We start from the raw sequence: 15965 nt of genomic DNA, 5'->3' as shown, positions 1-15965 counted from the left end.
TGTCTTCTGCATCAAACAATCGTGTACACCTTCACCTTCAAGGATCACACCAGTAACTTAGGTGACCCGCTCTGATACCAAGCTTGATCACCCAAGCACACACGAAGCTACCCACGAGCTCCACACACGATGGCTAACTCCACCACACAGAGCGTCAATACCAACGCCACCAAACTAAGTCAACATCAGACTCCATCGACAACTACTACAGACACTGCTTCGACACCAAACAGATACACCAATATACAATGAAACCCCTCTCTCTATTATGTGAGGTCTGGCTTTCTCATAAGGCACGTCCCTCCTTATATAGCAGACCAGAACTTGCTCTCCACGTCTTTAACTTAATCTCCAAGTCTTCCACTTGCTCTCCAAGTCTTTCCAATACACATAAGGTAACTTTCCATTTACCTTAATGGAAAACTTCATCTTCAAGTAAACTCCTTTTTGCTTTATGGAAAACGTCCATATGTCTTCAAGCACATATCCTCTTTCCTTTTCCAAGCTCATCAAGTCCACGCACATCACAAAACTCGATCTCCCATTCAGCTCCAACTTCATGACACACGCCTGTAGTACCTCATGTAGTACTTCACGAACTAGTACAGAACATCTTAGGAATCTGCATCTTCAATCTCCCCCTATGAGTCACATCATGGTCAAAAACCAACTCGAAGATCAGCACCTTCCAAATCTATGATGTAAAGATGTCCGCCCTGTGCTGATCTTTAGTATGCAATCTACATCTGTGTTTTAGCTTAGTATGCAATCAAGCAGGGGGAGAATGGTGACGTTCTGGTACAAGGAGTGCATATCTCGTGAGGGAGAAGAGTATGGTGGATGACGTCCTGATGTAGATTGTGCTTATCTCATGGGGGAGAAAAGCATGGTGTGGTGCACATCCCGTGGGGGAGAAAAGCACAATTAGCATGGAAGCTTCCAGGTGGGAAACATGGTTGTTGAACCAGAACGGTATTGTGCTTGATTGGCACACAAGCTAAAAGGGGGAGATTGTTGATGTAAAATGTCAACCCTGAAGTAGTCGCTGACGTAGTTGCTGAAGGAGACGTCTTGTTGAGTGATGAAGACCATGTGGAGTCGAGATGCTGAGCTGGAGTCAACAGACTTGGAGAGCAAGAGAGTATTTTGAAGATATGGAAAGAGGAATAAACTTGAGAAGCAAGTTTATAACTTAAAGGAAAATGAATAAGTGCATTCCAAGAAAAGGAAAGTTGCACTTATTGTTAAGGAAGATGTCCATATTCATGTTGCCTTGGAAACTAGGTTTCAGGAACGTGGAGGATAATATAAAATAGCTATGGAGTCGTCTGTATGAAGACAGAGACACAGAGGCTGAGTTTATAGAGAGAGAGAAGCTCTTGGAAGTGTTCTGAGTTGTGCTGAAGCAGTGGCTGAAGTACTTGACGAAGGAGATATATAAGCGGTGTAGCTTAGGAATCTTTCAGTAGCGTGTGTTAGGGTGTTAACACTAGACGTGTAAAAGCTGAATTAAGCAGATCTTGTAATAGATTGTTTAAAGAAGATTCTAATAAAGCATAGTGGTTGCTTGTTTTGTTGTGTCTCTCGGTTTACTTTCTGCAGTACTATTGGGGTGCCCCTTTTGTTCCAACAAGCTATTCTAGGTTTGTCTACTGCTCTTCTCATCTCATTTTAAGATCAAAAGTTGTTACCTGTCTTGATGTTTATCAAGGAGAAAAATTCAGAACCACCGACGGAGAGAAAAAAGAAAATAAAGTGGTTACAAAATTAAGGTTACACGTTACAAGTGGTTGAGCTTCCGGGAAAAAATCTGTGTGCTTAATCTGATTTTTTTAAAGCTATAATGTTTTAACTAATTGGCCAAATTGATTTATCTAAAGTATTATTAGTTTGCAAGTTAATGGATCTTATCGTCTATCAATTTTTTTTTCATCTGAGCCATATCTGATTAAATTTTTGTTTTAAACAAATAAACATTTTGATATAATATATATGACAAAAAATAGTATATTATCTCCACATTTTATATTATAAACAAAATATATATGTGTTTAAAAAGACAAACCATATATAAAACAAAATATAGTGCCACAAAGTAAGATTTATAAAATTATATAATCTAATCCCAGCAACAATTAGAAACATTTGTTCAAATAATATCCGCATAGCGCGGATTAGTATCTAGTGTTAATTAAAAAAAAGAAAATTAATATCATAACATCCAAAAATATTCTATCAATAAATTTACTAAAATAATATGAATAGATGCTACTATGTATAAAATTTACTAAAATAGCAAAGTAATATTATTTAACAAAACAATTGTTTTTACTTATAAATCCCGAAAGTACTAAAATGATATATGTTAAAATATATTTTTTAAACAATACATGTAAATATTAATTATCTTAAATATAAATTTTTCTATAATATAAATAAATAAATTTTTAAATGTTTGTATGCAAAATGTATTGTATACAAATGTATAAATTAAAGAAAACAACATATTTGGAGGAGGTTCTCTATTTGATTATTTCAGATTGTTATTTGTTTTTACATAACTCGAAAATATATTCTTAAGTAATAAAAAAAAAAAAAAAAAATTAAAATATATTAAACAAATCACTATATATTAATAATCCTGAATAAAAAAATATAAACAGTACTATTATAGAGTTCCACATATATAAACAGTGAAATAGAAGTTGTATATCTAAACCATTTGTAATAATATCCAATACACTTGTAAAATGAAAAAATATCCGCAGGGACGTGCATATCAAAATCTAGTATGTTATTAAAAAAACACATAATGCGATACTTATATACATTAGACATCAATTAATCCAATGAATTAATATCTGCTAGCTATATTATTTACATCTGAGACTACTAATAATACTTCAAATATAAGTTTGTGTTTTATATATTTACTCAACCCATCATAGTTAAAAACGATATTAAATAATTTTTATACTTTAAACTTTTAAATAATAACTTATTTAGTTTTTTTTAAATAATAACTTATTCACAAAAATCCGTTTTTTGAAATGTACACAAATATAATGGGAAAATAGATTTGGGCATTCATATTTTCGGGTTGTAGGGTACCGATTGGTTCCTTTCAGATCCGATTTCTTCGAGTCCTAGACATTTGAATCCAACTAAGTGTTGTGAAAAAGTCAGTTTGGATTTGCATTGGTTTCTTTTGCATCTTAGTCGATTCAAGTCCATAATTCAAGTATCTGTAAAACACACGTAATTTGGATATGTAATGGTTCCTGGTAATTCAAGTATTTAGGAAAAAAATCAAAATACTCGAAAACATGAAAAGCCAACACACAAAATACCTGAAATCTAAATAAATATCTTAAAATATTCAAATATCTAAAATACCCAAAATTTCACTTGAGGAACCAGTAGTATCCAAAGTTTTATTCGAATAAATGAAATATAATTTTAGATTTACTGAAACCAGAAACTATAACCAAAAACCCAAAACATTTTGGGTACTTTGGGTATCCGGACTCGGACAGAGACATGGTCCCCAAGAAAACCGTAATAGGAACTTTGCTCAATCCGAGATCCGAACCTATATTTTTGTGTCGGTTTCAGTTCATTTTTTGGGTCCGGATAAATTGCATATGCTTAAGAGAGCGTTACATAATAATGCACACGTTAACAATTTTTTTGTATAAAAATATTACAGGATTTACAAATATAACCAATTTTAACAGTTAGGGGTTTTTATTTGTTTATTTAATTGAAATCGATTCTAAAAAAATAGGTTACTGTACCAATTTAATATAATTTTTATACTTATTTCATAAAGAATTTCTAATTTAATATATTATAGACTATAATTATAAATTGATAATATAGAATATATTTTTAATTAACATTAACTAATAATAGTATTATATTACTAATCAGAATTATTGATGCATTATTTTATAAAAATATTTAAAAATTTTGGTAAGATCTTGTTAATTTTTTTTCACAGATTTTTGTTATAAATAAAAATAAAATAAAATTATATAGTAAATTGATTTTTTTACTAAAATTTTATTAATTATGAAGATATTTAAAATAATATATAAATAATCCAATATGTCATATTAGATTTTTGTTGGTACTTCTCATTTAATAGAGAACTAGACTTTGATCCACGTGTCATGCAGATGTTGCTATTTGTTTTTCATGTCACTATTCTATATCATATATATGTCATCATATGATTAATCATATTTTATACGTACCATCATATAAATAATCATATAATTAATAATATTTTATACATACCATCATATATATAATCACATATATTATATTTTAAAAACTTAATGTGAAATATAAGAAAATATTTTAACTTTGTTTTATGATTTTTTTATACATAGATGTTTTTAGGTAATTAAACCGGGTGATTTTCATATATTTTGAAGTTGTTCCGGGTATATAGTTTCTCATAATATAATGAACTTCCAATTTTTTTAATTTAAACTCATTTTTTTCTTTATTATACTGTTATCCATGTTTGCAAACAACATTATACTCATTTATATACTACTATCTATGTTTTCAAACAAATCCTAAATGTACTTCACTTTTAATAAAATTGATATAAAAACAATAATTTAGGTTGGTGTTTGAAATTATTTTTGTATTGTATTTTTCTTATATATATTGAAAACATTTTTTATAATGGTTTTTTTAACACATCATTTTTTATAATGGTTATTGAAAAATATTTTAGTAAAAATCATTTTGAATATGTATATTTTTGAATCAGTTTTTTGATATAAATCAATTGTAAATTATTTTTTTCATTTGAAATAGGTAGATAAAGTTTAAATTTTTGTTATGATTTATTTATACAAAAGTATTTTTAAGTAATTAGATTCAGTTTTTCATATATTTAAAAGCTAGTTTAGATAGATAGTTTCTCTTAATATAATGGACTTCCATTTTTTTAATAACATAAACTTATTTATTTTTTATATACTGTTATTAATGTTCTCAAACAACATTATATTCTTTTTCTATTTGCTATCAATATTTCCAAACAATTTCAAAAGTATTTCAGTTTTAATGATGTAGATATAATCTCTCCGTTTCAATATATATGAAGTTTAGAGAATTTTTTTTTGATTCATAATAGATGACGTTTGCATAATTATAAATAATTTTAACTTTATCAAAAAATTTGTAACCAATTATATTTTTATCATATTTATTTATAATTAAATAAACTAGTTTTATATTATATTTTATTGATATTTTTAATAAAAAATATTTTTTAATATTTGTGCATTAGAATAAAACATCATATGAAATGGACGAGAGCATGAGAGAAGATTAGATACAAATCGTCGGAATATAATTAATAGGTTGCTTTTTTTTTGTCTTCATTCTTATTTTTGACTCGTGTCCGTACGTTACTTTGTTCACGTTAAATAATTTTGGTCATAAATCTAAAAAAAATGCAACCGTGGAGGTTCTGAATTTTCATAGGTCCACATATTAGACATGATCATAGAAATGGACGAGAGCATGAAATGGACGAGAGCATGAGAATAAAACATCATATGAGATGGACGAGAGCATGAAATGGACGAGGTTTTAATATTTGTGCATTAGAATAAAACATCATATGAAATGACGAGAGCATGAGAGAAGATTAGATACAAATCGTCGGAATATAATTAATAGGTTGCTTTTTTTTTGTCTTCATTCTTATTTTTGACTCGTGTCCGTACGTTACTTTGTTCACGTTAATTAATTTGGTCATAAATCTAAAAAAATGCAACCGTGGAGGTCTGAATTTTCATAGGTCCACATATTAGACATGATCATAGAAAATGTGCAAGTAACGTGTACACATTGTCTTTACTGCTCTGTTACTTCTTGGTATGAAACAACACCATTCCACACGGTTTGTGTTGGATTTGCAATGGAGTCGTGTGCTAATGATTATCATTTTTTAATTAGTATTAATTGCAATTTACATACTACTTTATTTATTATTATTTTTTGTCTACGGATCCTATTCCTAGTCCTGGCATTAGTTGCAAAAAGTGATATAAGATTGCTTAAGAAAGACGGTAACAACGATATAATTTACAATCTTTCTTTTTCATTAAATAATTTTACAATCTCTTAGTCCAATTAACAAGATTTGTTGAAAAATTAGTCTATGTCTGCAACGAAATTAGCTAACAAACTTTTAACTCTTTGAAACTTCTATTTAATTAATTTATCATTTAAGTCAACTATTATTATCTAATCTATTAATTTAGGGATTATCTACTATTTGAAGTTTTCATTTAAATTTTGGACTCTTTCATAGTTGTTGCTAGAATATATCATGCCTCCTATACAATGCAACCTACCAACTTAAATTAAACCAAATCTTAACCAATATAGATTAGTTAAACCTAACCAGTAACACTTTTATAATATTTTTGGTTAATCTCTTAATATAATTAGATCATATAAAACTGAACACTTTTAAATCAACGAGTTCCATATTATTCCAGACATAAGAGAAAAAATATCCGACTCATTTACAACATAAGTATACAAAAGACAGTGTATGCTTATGCTCATTGATCTTCCAAAACCAAATAATTGTGGCATAGACCAACATAGGCTCATGTTCGTATCACTAACTTTACTTCCATATATTTACTCTTCACCTACATCATATCACAACATACACAGTTCTGCAAGAACATGATTTTTTTTTTGTTCAAACAACCAAATAATGGTGGCATATGGTCAGTAGATTTTTAAATATGTTTTTTATATATTACATTTTACGAGACTATGTGTATAAGTTTTTTTTTTTAAAAAAGGGTATAACTATGTGTATAAGTTAAAAAGTAAAAAGTGTGACAAGGCAAATTATTATACTAAAAATGAAAGAAGATTAAATACAAACTAATAACAAGTACAACACAAATTATAACACTATAAAATTATATATATATTTAATAAAATATTATATATATGTCTAATATGTATATATATATAATATATATATATATATATAAATGTTACACAAATATATATAATATTATATACACATATTATATATACCATATATTATTAATTGAAATTTGACAAATCAATTTCCGCCCTTTAGGGCGGGTCCTAATCTAGTTATTATTATTATTATTTGTTTCCAACTATTAAGACATTGTTGTGGATCGTGTATAAGATTTCTTTAAATATGATTAATTGCAAATAAATACTTTTTGACAATTTCTTTCCATTTTTGAACACTTGGAAATAAATACTCTTTGACAATTCCTTTCCAATTTTCATTTAAATTAACAATTTCTCTCCATTAGTTTGCGAATACCAGCATTTAGTTACAAAAAATCTCTACGTTCCTTCTACTACTTTTTGTCAATTGAATTTATACTGCTCTAGGATAAAGTTTAATATAAGAATCCACAAAATTTTGATTAAGCATATTAAGAAGATATATTGAAAAACAGTTCGCAATCAAGTTCTTAAACTGTACATGGGGCCATTATCCAATTATCCAGGAGATATTTTTTTTCAAAACCTATTGTCCACAAGTCACAACTACACAAATCACACAAGCCTCTCACTATTCACATTCTGTTGAAAAAGTCGCCCCAATTTTTCCAAAAATTCATTTTTTTTTAATCGATCAAATATTCTTCGTCTTGATCGTCTCTGACAAAACAATTATCCCGATTTTATTTTTGTTTCCCATATTATTTTGCTTCTCTTGATCCAGTTCCTTTTACGATTCAACCCTCTCATCCTTCTCCTGCATCAAAATTCAGAGTAATCGTTTTGTTAATTATTTTTCTTAATGAAAATAATCGTAATGCAGAATTATATTGCTGTGTATTTATTGCTTAACCTCCTCCTACTGGATTTAAAAAGCAAACAAAAACTCTCATATTGGTTTTTTAAGATGTGAAAAATATATTCTTTAATCAGTTAGCCGATTAATGAGCGAGAAAGGGTAGATGAAAAAGTGGTTAGGATTGTTCAGTTGTACAAGGAACCACAACGATGTGTTTGTGTTTCAGGAATAATGTCTGAGGAAATCTTCATGGATAATGGTGAAGATGTAAAGCCTTCTTCTGCCACTAAAGTAAGCCTTTTAATTTGGACTTTGCTTAATCTTGTGGAACCATTTATAGTTAGTTCATATCTGAGTTTGATTGTTTGGAGATGTTTTCTTGTCGAGAAAGGATGCTTATGACCTAAGACTGGACAACCAGTGGGATATTGTAAACTTATCACTTTACTTTTTCACATGAATTTTGTGTTGGTAACTTTATTGTTTCCCATACTAATGCAATCAGCAGGTTGATCCGGCAGTACCTGCATCTTTGACATGGCAAAGAAAGATAGACAGTGACGTAAAGGCTCCCCGGGAATTCTCTCTGACTGCTAAAGAGATTCTCCAGATGGTACCTATGATTTGTAAAACGTTTCAATATATTACTGTAGGCATTATGTGAAAATTGTGAAACCTGCAACCGCATAATGTCTCTTAACAAATGTTTCGTTTCTGTAGGCTCCTGTTGGCATTCGGTTATGGTTTCTTTGCAGAGAAGAAGCTTCAAAGGGAAGGGTAAAACAAATTGGACATCTCCATAAATGCATTTTTTTTTTTGTGTGTGTACATATTGTAACAATCTTATTTAATTGCAGTTGGCCTTCATAGATCCATTTTCTAAGCACTCTGTAACGTCTTCCCATGGTGTTCCACTTGGAGGTATTGGGTATGTTTTCCTCTCTTTTTTTATCACTCATTTTGAACGTACTTGGTCAAATCTTCCTGATCACAATTGTAGCCTTTCTATATCTATTACTTTATTCATCTTTTTAGTATTTATTTATCTATGATTACATTGCAGTTCTGGTAGCATAGGAAGAAGTTTTAAAGGTGAGTTCCAGCGATGGCAGCTATTCCCTCCAAAATGTGAAGATGAACCGGTTCTTGCAAATCAGTTCTCTGTAAGTTACAAATATATAGACTTTGCTGGAGAAAACTGGTAGAAGATAAACTGTTGCAGGATGCATATGATGATGATACCAGCACCATCTGGGACATTCAATGTCTCACATGGTTTACTAAATTGGTGAATTTGGCTTGATGCAGGCTTTTGTTTCCCGGGCCAATGGTAAAAAATACTCCAGCGTGTTATGTCCTAGGAACCCAAAGCTGGCAAAGTAAAGCTATTACAGTCTTGTTGGCTTGCAGATAATATTCCTTTTTCTCAGATGACTCAAAATGTTTATTATATATTCGTAACAGACAAGAGTCGGAACCTGGAATCAGTTCATGGGATTGGAATCTGAAAGGAGACAAGTCTACATATCATGCTTTATATCCGAGGTCTTGGACAATATATGAGGGTAATATAAGCTTTATATAATATAGTTTCACACTATTGCTTGTTGCGTATGTTGTGAAAATAAAGTATTTGATGGATGTATAGGTGAACCTGATCCAGAGCTTAGAATTGTTTGTCGTCAAATTTCACCTTTTATACCTCACAACTACAAAGAAAGCAGTTTTCCTGTGTCCGTTTTCACTTTCACCGTATGTCTACTTCTTTTTCTTCTTTGTTATTGGCATTTTCGTTATGATGTAGAACTACCATATATATTACTGATGAGTTTGGACTTTGGACTCGTATTCATCAGATTCATAATCTCGGAGACACTACTGCGGATGCGACATTGCTCTTTACTTGGGCGGTGAGATAAGCTTTTTAATGCATTCGTTTTGTTTGGCTTTAGTTTTTTTTTTTACCTTTCCAGTCATGATAATTTTTCCTTGGTTTAGAATTCTGTTGGAGGAGACTCAGAGTTCTCAGGTGGCCACTACAACTCCAAGATAATGTACAAATAAAAATACTTTTTACTCTTCAACTTTGTGTCTGTGTGTTTATACTAACTCAATGTTGATTATTATGTAAAGGATGAATGATGGTGTCAAGGGTGTTCTTTTACACCATAAGTAGGTTCTTCCATATTCTTTGTGTATAATAATATTACTACAATTATTTTGGTTGTTAAATTATTAGGCAGGCTCTGAATTGTTTCAACCTTGATGCTCTGCATTTTTTCTCTGATTACAGAACAGCAAACGGATTACCATCATTGTCATATGCGATTACAGCTCAGGAGACGGATGGTGTAAGTATCTCAGTCTGCCCTTTCTTCACAGTGTCTGGAAAGCAAAATGGAATCACAGCAAAAGATATGTGGAATATTATCAAAGAGGTTGTTGGCATATTCTTAACATTTTATTCTTGCATATAATTTGTATGATTTATTTACAAGGTGATATTTTGTAACAGCATGGTTCTTTTGATCACCTTGATGCTTCTGAGGCGTCGATGCAATCAGAACATGGGTCATCGATCGGGGCAGCAGTAGCTGCTTCTGCGACAGTCTTACCGGGACAGTCACGCATTATCACATTTTCTTTGGCTTGGGACTGCCCTGAAGTGCAGTTTCCTAGTGGTAAAATATATTCAAGGTAAAGAGTTTCTAAGTAACTTTACCTAATGGTGGTCATGGCTCTCTAAACAGAGTTCTTTTTTTCAGGCGTTACACAAAGTTTTATGGCACTGATGGCAATGCTGCAGCACAAATTGCTTATGATGCTATTCTTGGTAATATTCCTATAATATAATAATATTCTTTGAGAATGAAGTTTACACTGACAATCTTATGTGGAACAGGACATAGTCAATGGGAGTCTTGGATAGAAGACTGGCAGAGACCAATACTTGAAGATAAAAGGCTGCCTGCTTGGTACCCTATCACTCTCTTCAATGAGCTTTATTATCTTAATTCTGGAGGAACTCTTTGGACAGGTAAGATTTCAAATGATACTATTTTTACTTTTAGCATGGCTTCTCATGTACTGTTCTGTGCAGATGGATCATCTCCACTGCACAGCTTGGCAGGAGCCAGAGAAAAGAAGTTCTCACTTGATAAATCTCAATCCAGTCTGAAGAACATTATAGATGTACCACAACAACAGAACGATACAGCTGTCTCGGTTCTTGAAAAAATGGCTTCTACACTTGAGCAACTTCATGCATCAACAGCATCGAACTCTGCATTTGGCACAAAGTTACTAGAAGAAGGAGAAGAGAACATTGGGCACTTTCTCTACCTAGAAGGAATCGAATACCGTATGTGGAACACCTACGATGTTCATTTCTACGCGTCTTTCGCACTGGTGATGCTTTTTCCAAAACTAGAACTTAGTATCCAGAGAGACTTTGCTGCTGCGGTCATGCTACACGATCCCACCAAAGTCAAAACTCTTAGTGAAGGACAATGGGTCCAGAGGAAAGTTCTTGGTGCAGTTCCTCATGACTTAGGCATCAACGATCCTTGGTTTGAGGTTAATGGATACAATCTTCACAACACTGATCGGTGGAAAGATTTAAACCCCAAATTCGTCCTCCAGGTCTACAGGGACGTAGTTGCTACAGGAGACAAAAAGTTTGCGTTAGCGGTATGGCCATCAGTGTATGTTGCAATGGCATATATGGCTCAGTTTGACAAAGATGGTGATGGAATGATTGAGAACGAAGGGTTTCCTGATCAGACGTACGATACATGGTCCGCATCTGGTGTTAGCGCCTACTGTGGCGGACTTTGGGTGGCTGCATTGCAAGCTGCCTCCGCACTGGCACGTGAAGTTGGTGACAAGAACTCTCAGGACTACTTTTGGTCAAAGTTTCAGAAGGCAAAGGTTGTGTACGAGAAGAAGTTGTGGAATGGATCATATTTTAGTTATGATAACAGTGGAAGTCAATATAGCTCATCTATACAAGCCGATCAACTAGCTGGACAATGGTTTGTTCCCCCTTCTTTTGTATAAGATTTTTTTAATTGTTTTTTTGTATTTTTTTTTTTTCAACTTTGGTCACTTTGGACCGAAATCCTCAAACTGAGGTAAGGAGGGGTTGGACCCCTAACGCCAGGATCCGAAAGCAGAGCTTAGTTGCCATTTGGCTACGAACGACCCAGCAATTGTTTTTTGTATAATAATTTATTTTAATTAGCAAATAATATGGTGTAATGTAATGATTACACAAGTGCAGGTACGCGAGAGCCTCCGGTCTTATGCCTATTGTAGATGAAGACAAGGCTAGAAAGGCTTTGGAGAAAGTTTTCAACTTCAATGTGATGAAGATTAAAGATGGAAAACGAGGGGCGGTAAACGGGATGCACCCTGATGGGAAAGTTGATACAGCGTCGATGCAATCACGAGAGATATGGTCTGGTGTGACTTACGCTCTGTCTGCAACAATGATCCAAGAAGGTTTAGTTGACAAGGCGTTTCAGACTGCGAGTGGGGTATATGAAGCCGCCTGGTCAGAAACCGGACTAGGGTAAGCTTTACACTCTCAAGCATTATCCATATACGCCTTCAAGTGTTTGATACTGTTTTTATGTGTTTGAACAGTTACTCGTTTCAGACTCCTGAAGCTTGGAACACGAATGATCAGTATAGATCACTGACTTACATGCGTCCCCTTGCCATATGGGCTATGCAATGGGCGCTGACTAGAACCAGTAACAAACAGAAACAATTTGGTCTGGAACCTGAAGCAGAACCTGAGCCTAGTTACCTGATGAAACATGATATCGGTTTCTCCAGGGTTTCTAGGCTTCTTAGCCTACCAAATGAAGCATCAGCGAAAGGCACAGTTCAGACTTTGTTCGAGTATGCTTGCCGGAGAATGATGTCATAGATTCATTTTGCAGTTTATCATGCAAACATTGTTTCCAAAACTTAATTTGTTTTTCACATGTTCTTGTTGTATTGTAAATAATGCAACCTATAGGGCTTACTACGCAACAGATTTATCCCCGATGTGAAAAACGACTAAATTTAGTTGTAGCAACAACCATACACTTTGCGGACAGCTTTCTCATACGTAAGAGAAATTATAGAAATCTTCCAACCAATCATCATGTATCACCACTATTCTCATAGGCCCTTTTTAATATATATTCTAATAAAATAAAATAAAACTTATTAACAAATGTTATGTCTAACTATTTACTTTTTATTATCTAAAAAGCCACTTATTATTCTTTTTATATAAAAATATGTAATTTTATTTAAACACTAACCACTACGTTATAGCTATTATCAACAAGTAAGAAAAAATTAATCATACATAAGAAAAAATTAACCATACATTATTTAGTTGTCGTAATGTCTGGTCGTTATAACTATGTTTTCTTGTAGTGTATGATTACAAAGAAAATCACAAATATAAAAATTAATTATTTAAAAAATTAAAACAAAATATATATTCTCTTTAAAATGATGGATTAGAATCTAGTGTATCCTATTAAATTAGGAACTTTACATATTAATATATATTTAGTCCAACTATTATTTTCCCTTATTTAAAAATAAAACAAAATGTATATATCATTCTTACATAATACAAATATGAAAATTTAAATTTCTAAAAATATGTAAAACAAAGAATATACCTCCCTTTGAAGGACGGATCAGAATATAGTTTTAACATTACTAAAATAGGATCTTCATATTTTCCTTTACTACTACTTGGCATATTACTCATTTTGTCACTGAACCTATTAACCCAAATGAATTTATTTACATTCGATGTTACTTTAAAAAAAACAAAATTCCACTTTATTTCCTCAATTATTGGGACCCACTATCCTAAAAATCATTTTATTTATAATATTATACTTTATTGATCATAATAAATTGGACATTAACTCTCTATACCCTTATAACTTTTCAAAAATTTCCATTTATCCCTTTATTAAAATATTATTTATGTTATAAAAGTCAAGCTTTTACCTGTAAGTTCTGTAATGGAGCCCATATCATTTATTGTTACAGTATAATTTGTCGAATCCTTCTTCTATATAAGGAGTGTACCTTCTTCATTTGTAAAGTACGAAAGGTATTACATCTTTGGTCTATCTATCTTCCTTTGATATATTTCTTTATTCAATCCTTTTATGATATAATTATAGTATAATAATTCTAACTCATACATCATGAAATCTTATATACATATTATAAATTGAAGCGAAGTAATATAATTATAACACGTTAGCACGATCACTCTACTATTAAAATTCATTTTCTTCTGGTAATTATGTTTGGAGTAGGGCCTTCATTTATTTGTTACATTTATAATTACCGGAGTGCGGCACTTCCGCCCCGTCTCTTATTGTTAATTTTGCAATGGTTGCTTAAGGTACCATAATGGCCGGTATACCGCCTAAACATTTAATTTATTATTTATAATATATGACTCTATTATCATAATTTATTATTTTATAAATCTGATCACCTTAATATTTTCACTTTAAACCTGATAGATAATTTTAGCACCATATTTAGTTGTTAAAATATACATATACATATAAATAAATATAATTAAGGTTTCACCTATATTTATATATATATTTAAACTGGTAAAATCTATAATTGATCACTAATAATTTCTGATTAATTTTACTTTCTCTTTTTTACTTCCAACGGTCGTAACTAAAATTAAAAAAAAAATAAATTTTCAAACAGCTAGTTAACGGCTAATAAATAGTGTTTTTCATCTATAAATACAACTCATTTTCACTTCATTCTCCCATCCAAAACATTTCATCTTCTCTTAAATATTTTCAAATCGCTCTCCTCTTGTTTTCATTGAAAAATGATGATTCGATTGTTTTTAGTTTTATGTGCGCTTTTTAGCTTTTCGTCTATGTATTTTATTTTTGTTGAAGGATCCACTCATGAATATTTTGGCATTAACATCGCCTTATGTTTATTAGCATTATTTTTACTAGTAATTGCATGTACTATCAATGTAATCGGTTCCATTTAAAATTAATGAAATTCTAATAAAATTTATTATTTTGTGTCTTAGAAAATCAATGGCAAACATGGAGAAAATCCAATTTCCTGCTCTAGACATCACGGGCACCAACTACATTTCATGGGTTACGAATGTCGAACTTCATCTTGAATCTCTTGGTTTATCTGAGACCATTAAAGAGAATAATACTTCAATACCCCAAGACAAGGCGAAATCGGTGATCTTCCTTAGAAGACACCTTGATGAAAGTATTATTTATGACTATGCCAACATGAAAGATCCTAAAGAGCTATGGAAGTCTCTGAAAGATCGTTTTGATCATCAGAAAGACATAACACTTCCACTTGCTCGAGATGAATGGCAGAGTCTGAGGTTCCAAGATTTCGACAAAGTGATGAATTACAATTCTGCTGTGTTAGAAATTGTGGCTAAATTGAGATACTGTGGTGATACAATCACCAAGTCACAAATGCTTGAGAAGACATACACCACATTCCACAAGAGCCACATCACCCTGCAACAACAATATAGGTTGAGGGGATATACAAAATTTTCGGATTTGATTGTGGCACTTCTCATAGCAGAAAAGAACAACGAGTTTCTGATCAAGAATCACATGACTCGTCCAACTGGTTCTAAAGCATTCCCTGAAGCAAACACATTAGATGCGAAGAAACGAGTGAAAGAAAATAATGCTTTTCGTGGTCGCGGTCGTGGTCGTCAAAACTACCGTAGACGTGGACGAAAGTACAATCCACAAGATAGGAAGCCATTCCAATGGACCCGCTCTGAACAATCCCCGAAGGGAAAAGAACACCAAGGAAGTACCTCCCAGAAGCGAGAAGATGCTTGTTTCAGATGCGGTACTAAGGGACATTGATCTTGTATATGTCGTACCCCTGCACACCTTTGTGATCTATACAAGAAGTCCGTCAAAGGGAAAGAAAAGGAAGTAAACTTGGCGAAACATTCTGAGGGTACAACGCACCTCGATGCGTCTGACTTTGTGAATGATTTCGAGGAGACCGCTATCACAGAAGCTTAAGTGCCCATCATGTG

The 15965-nt window shown here is 32.1% G+C and overlaps 2 protein-coding genes across 4 annotated transcripts; both read left to right on the top strand.

The window, feature by feature from the left end:
- The first annotated feature begins 7591 nt into the window (after positions 1-7591).
- Positions 7592-12956, top strand: LOC108832501 (uncharacterized). Of its 3 annotated transcripts, none has more exons than XM_018605984.2 (19): positions 7594-7821; positions 8073-8137; positions 8355-8459; positions 8567-8623; positions 8704-8774; positions 8910-9009; positions 9155-9225; positions 9311-9411; positions 9495-9598; positions 9703-9756; positions 9845-9900; positions 9980-10018; positions 10140-10284; positions 10362-10543; positions 10612-10679; positions 10749-10883; positions 10947-11880; positions 12129-12419; positions 12494-12956. In XM_018605984.2, the coding sequence occupies exons 2-19, from the start codon at positions 8078-8080 to the stop codon at positions 12780-12782; spliced, it is 2862 nt and encodes a 953-aa protein (XP_018461486.1). In that variant the 5' UTR covers positions 7594-7821; positions 8073-8077; the 3' UTR covers positions 12783-12956. The 3 variants fall into 3 exon arrangements, with proteins under 3 accessions (XP_056862519.1, XP_018461486.1, XP_018461484.1); XM_018605982.2 differs by having other exon boundaries at positions 8352-8459; XM_057006539.1 differs by lacking the exon at positions 12494-12956 and having other exon boundaries at positions 7592-7821; positions 8352-8459; positions 12129-12423.
- Positions 12957-14964: 2008 nt separating this feature from the next.
- On the top strand, positions 14965-15786 carry LOC108832500 (uncharacterized). Its single transcript, XM_018605981.1, has one exon. The coding sequence runs from the start codon at positions 14965-14967 to the stop codon at positions 15784-15786; it is 822 nt and encodes a 273-aa protein (XP_018461483.1).
- Positions 15787-15965: the final 179 nt, after the last annotated feature.

Source organism: Raphanus sativus, chromosome 3, assembly GCF_000801105.2.
Source record: "Raphanus sativus cultivar WK10039 chromosome 3, ASM80110v3, whole genome shotgun sequence".
In the NCBI taxonomy this organism is placed as follows: Eukaryota; Viridiplantae; Streptophyta; class Magnoliopsida; order Brassicales; family Brassicaceae; genus Raphanus; species Raphanus sativus.
The sequence above is the reverse complement of the archived record's forward strand: the minus strand, read 5'-3'. Positions and strand labels throughout refer to the sequence as shown.

What these genes read in the sequence shown, in the direction of transcription:
- LOC108832501 (XM_018605982.2), top strand. Translation starts at nt 8,078, where the DNA reads ATGTCTGAGGAAATCTTCATGGATAATGGTGAAGATGTAAAGCCTTCT. An exon ending in AGGAACCCAAAGCTGGCAAA is followed by an intron (nt 9,226 to 9,310) that starts GTAAAGCTATTA and finishes TATTCGTAACAG; the next exon opens with ACAAGAGTCGGAACCTGGAA. An exon ending in AGTGGTAAAATATATTCAAG is followed by an intron (nt 10,544 to 10,611) that starts GTAAAGAGTTTC and finishes TCTTTTTTTCAG; the next exon opens with GCGTTACACAAAGTTTTATG.
- LOC108832500 (XM_018605981.1), top strand. Translation starts at nt 14,965, where the DNA reads ATGGCAAACATGGAGAAAATCCAATTTCCTGCTCTAGACATCACGGGC.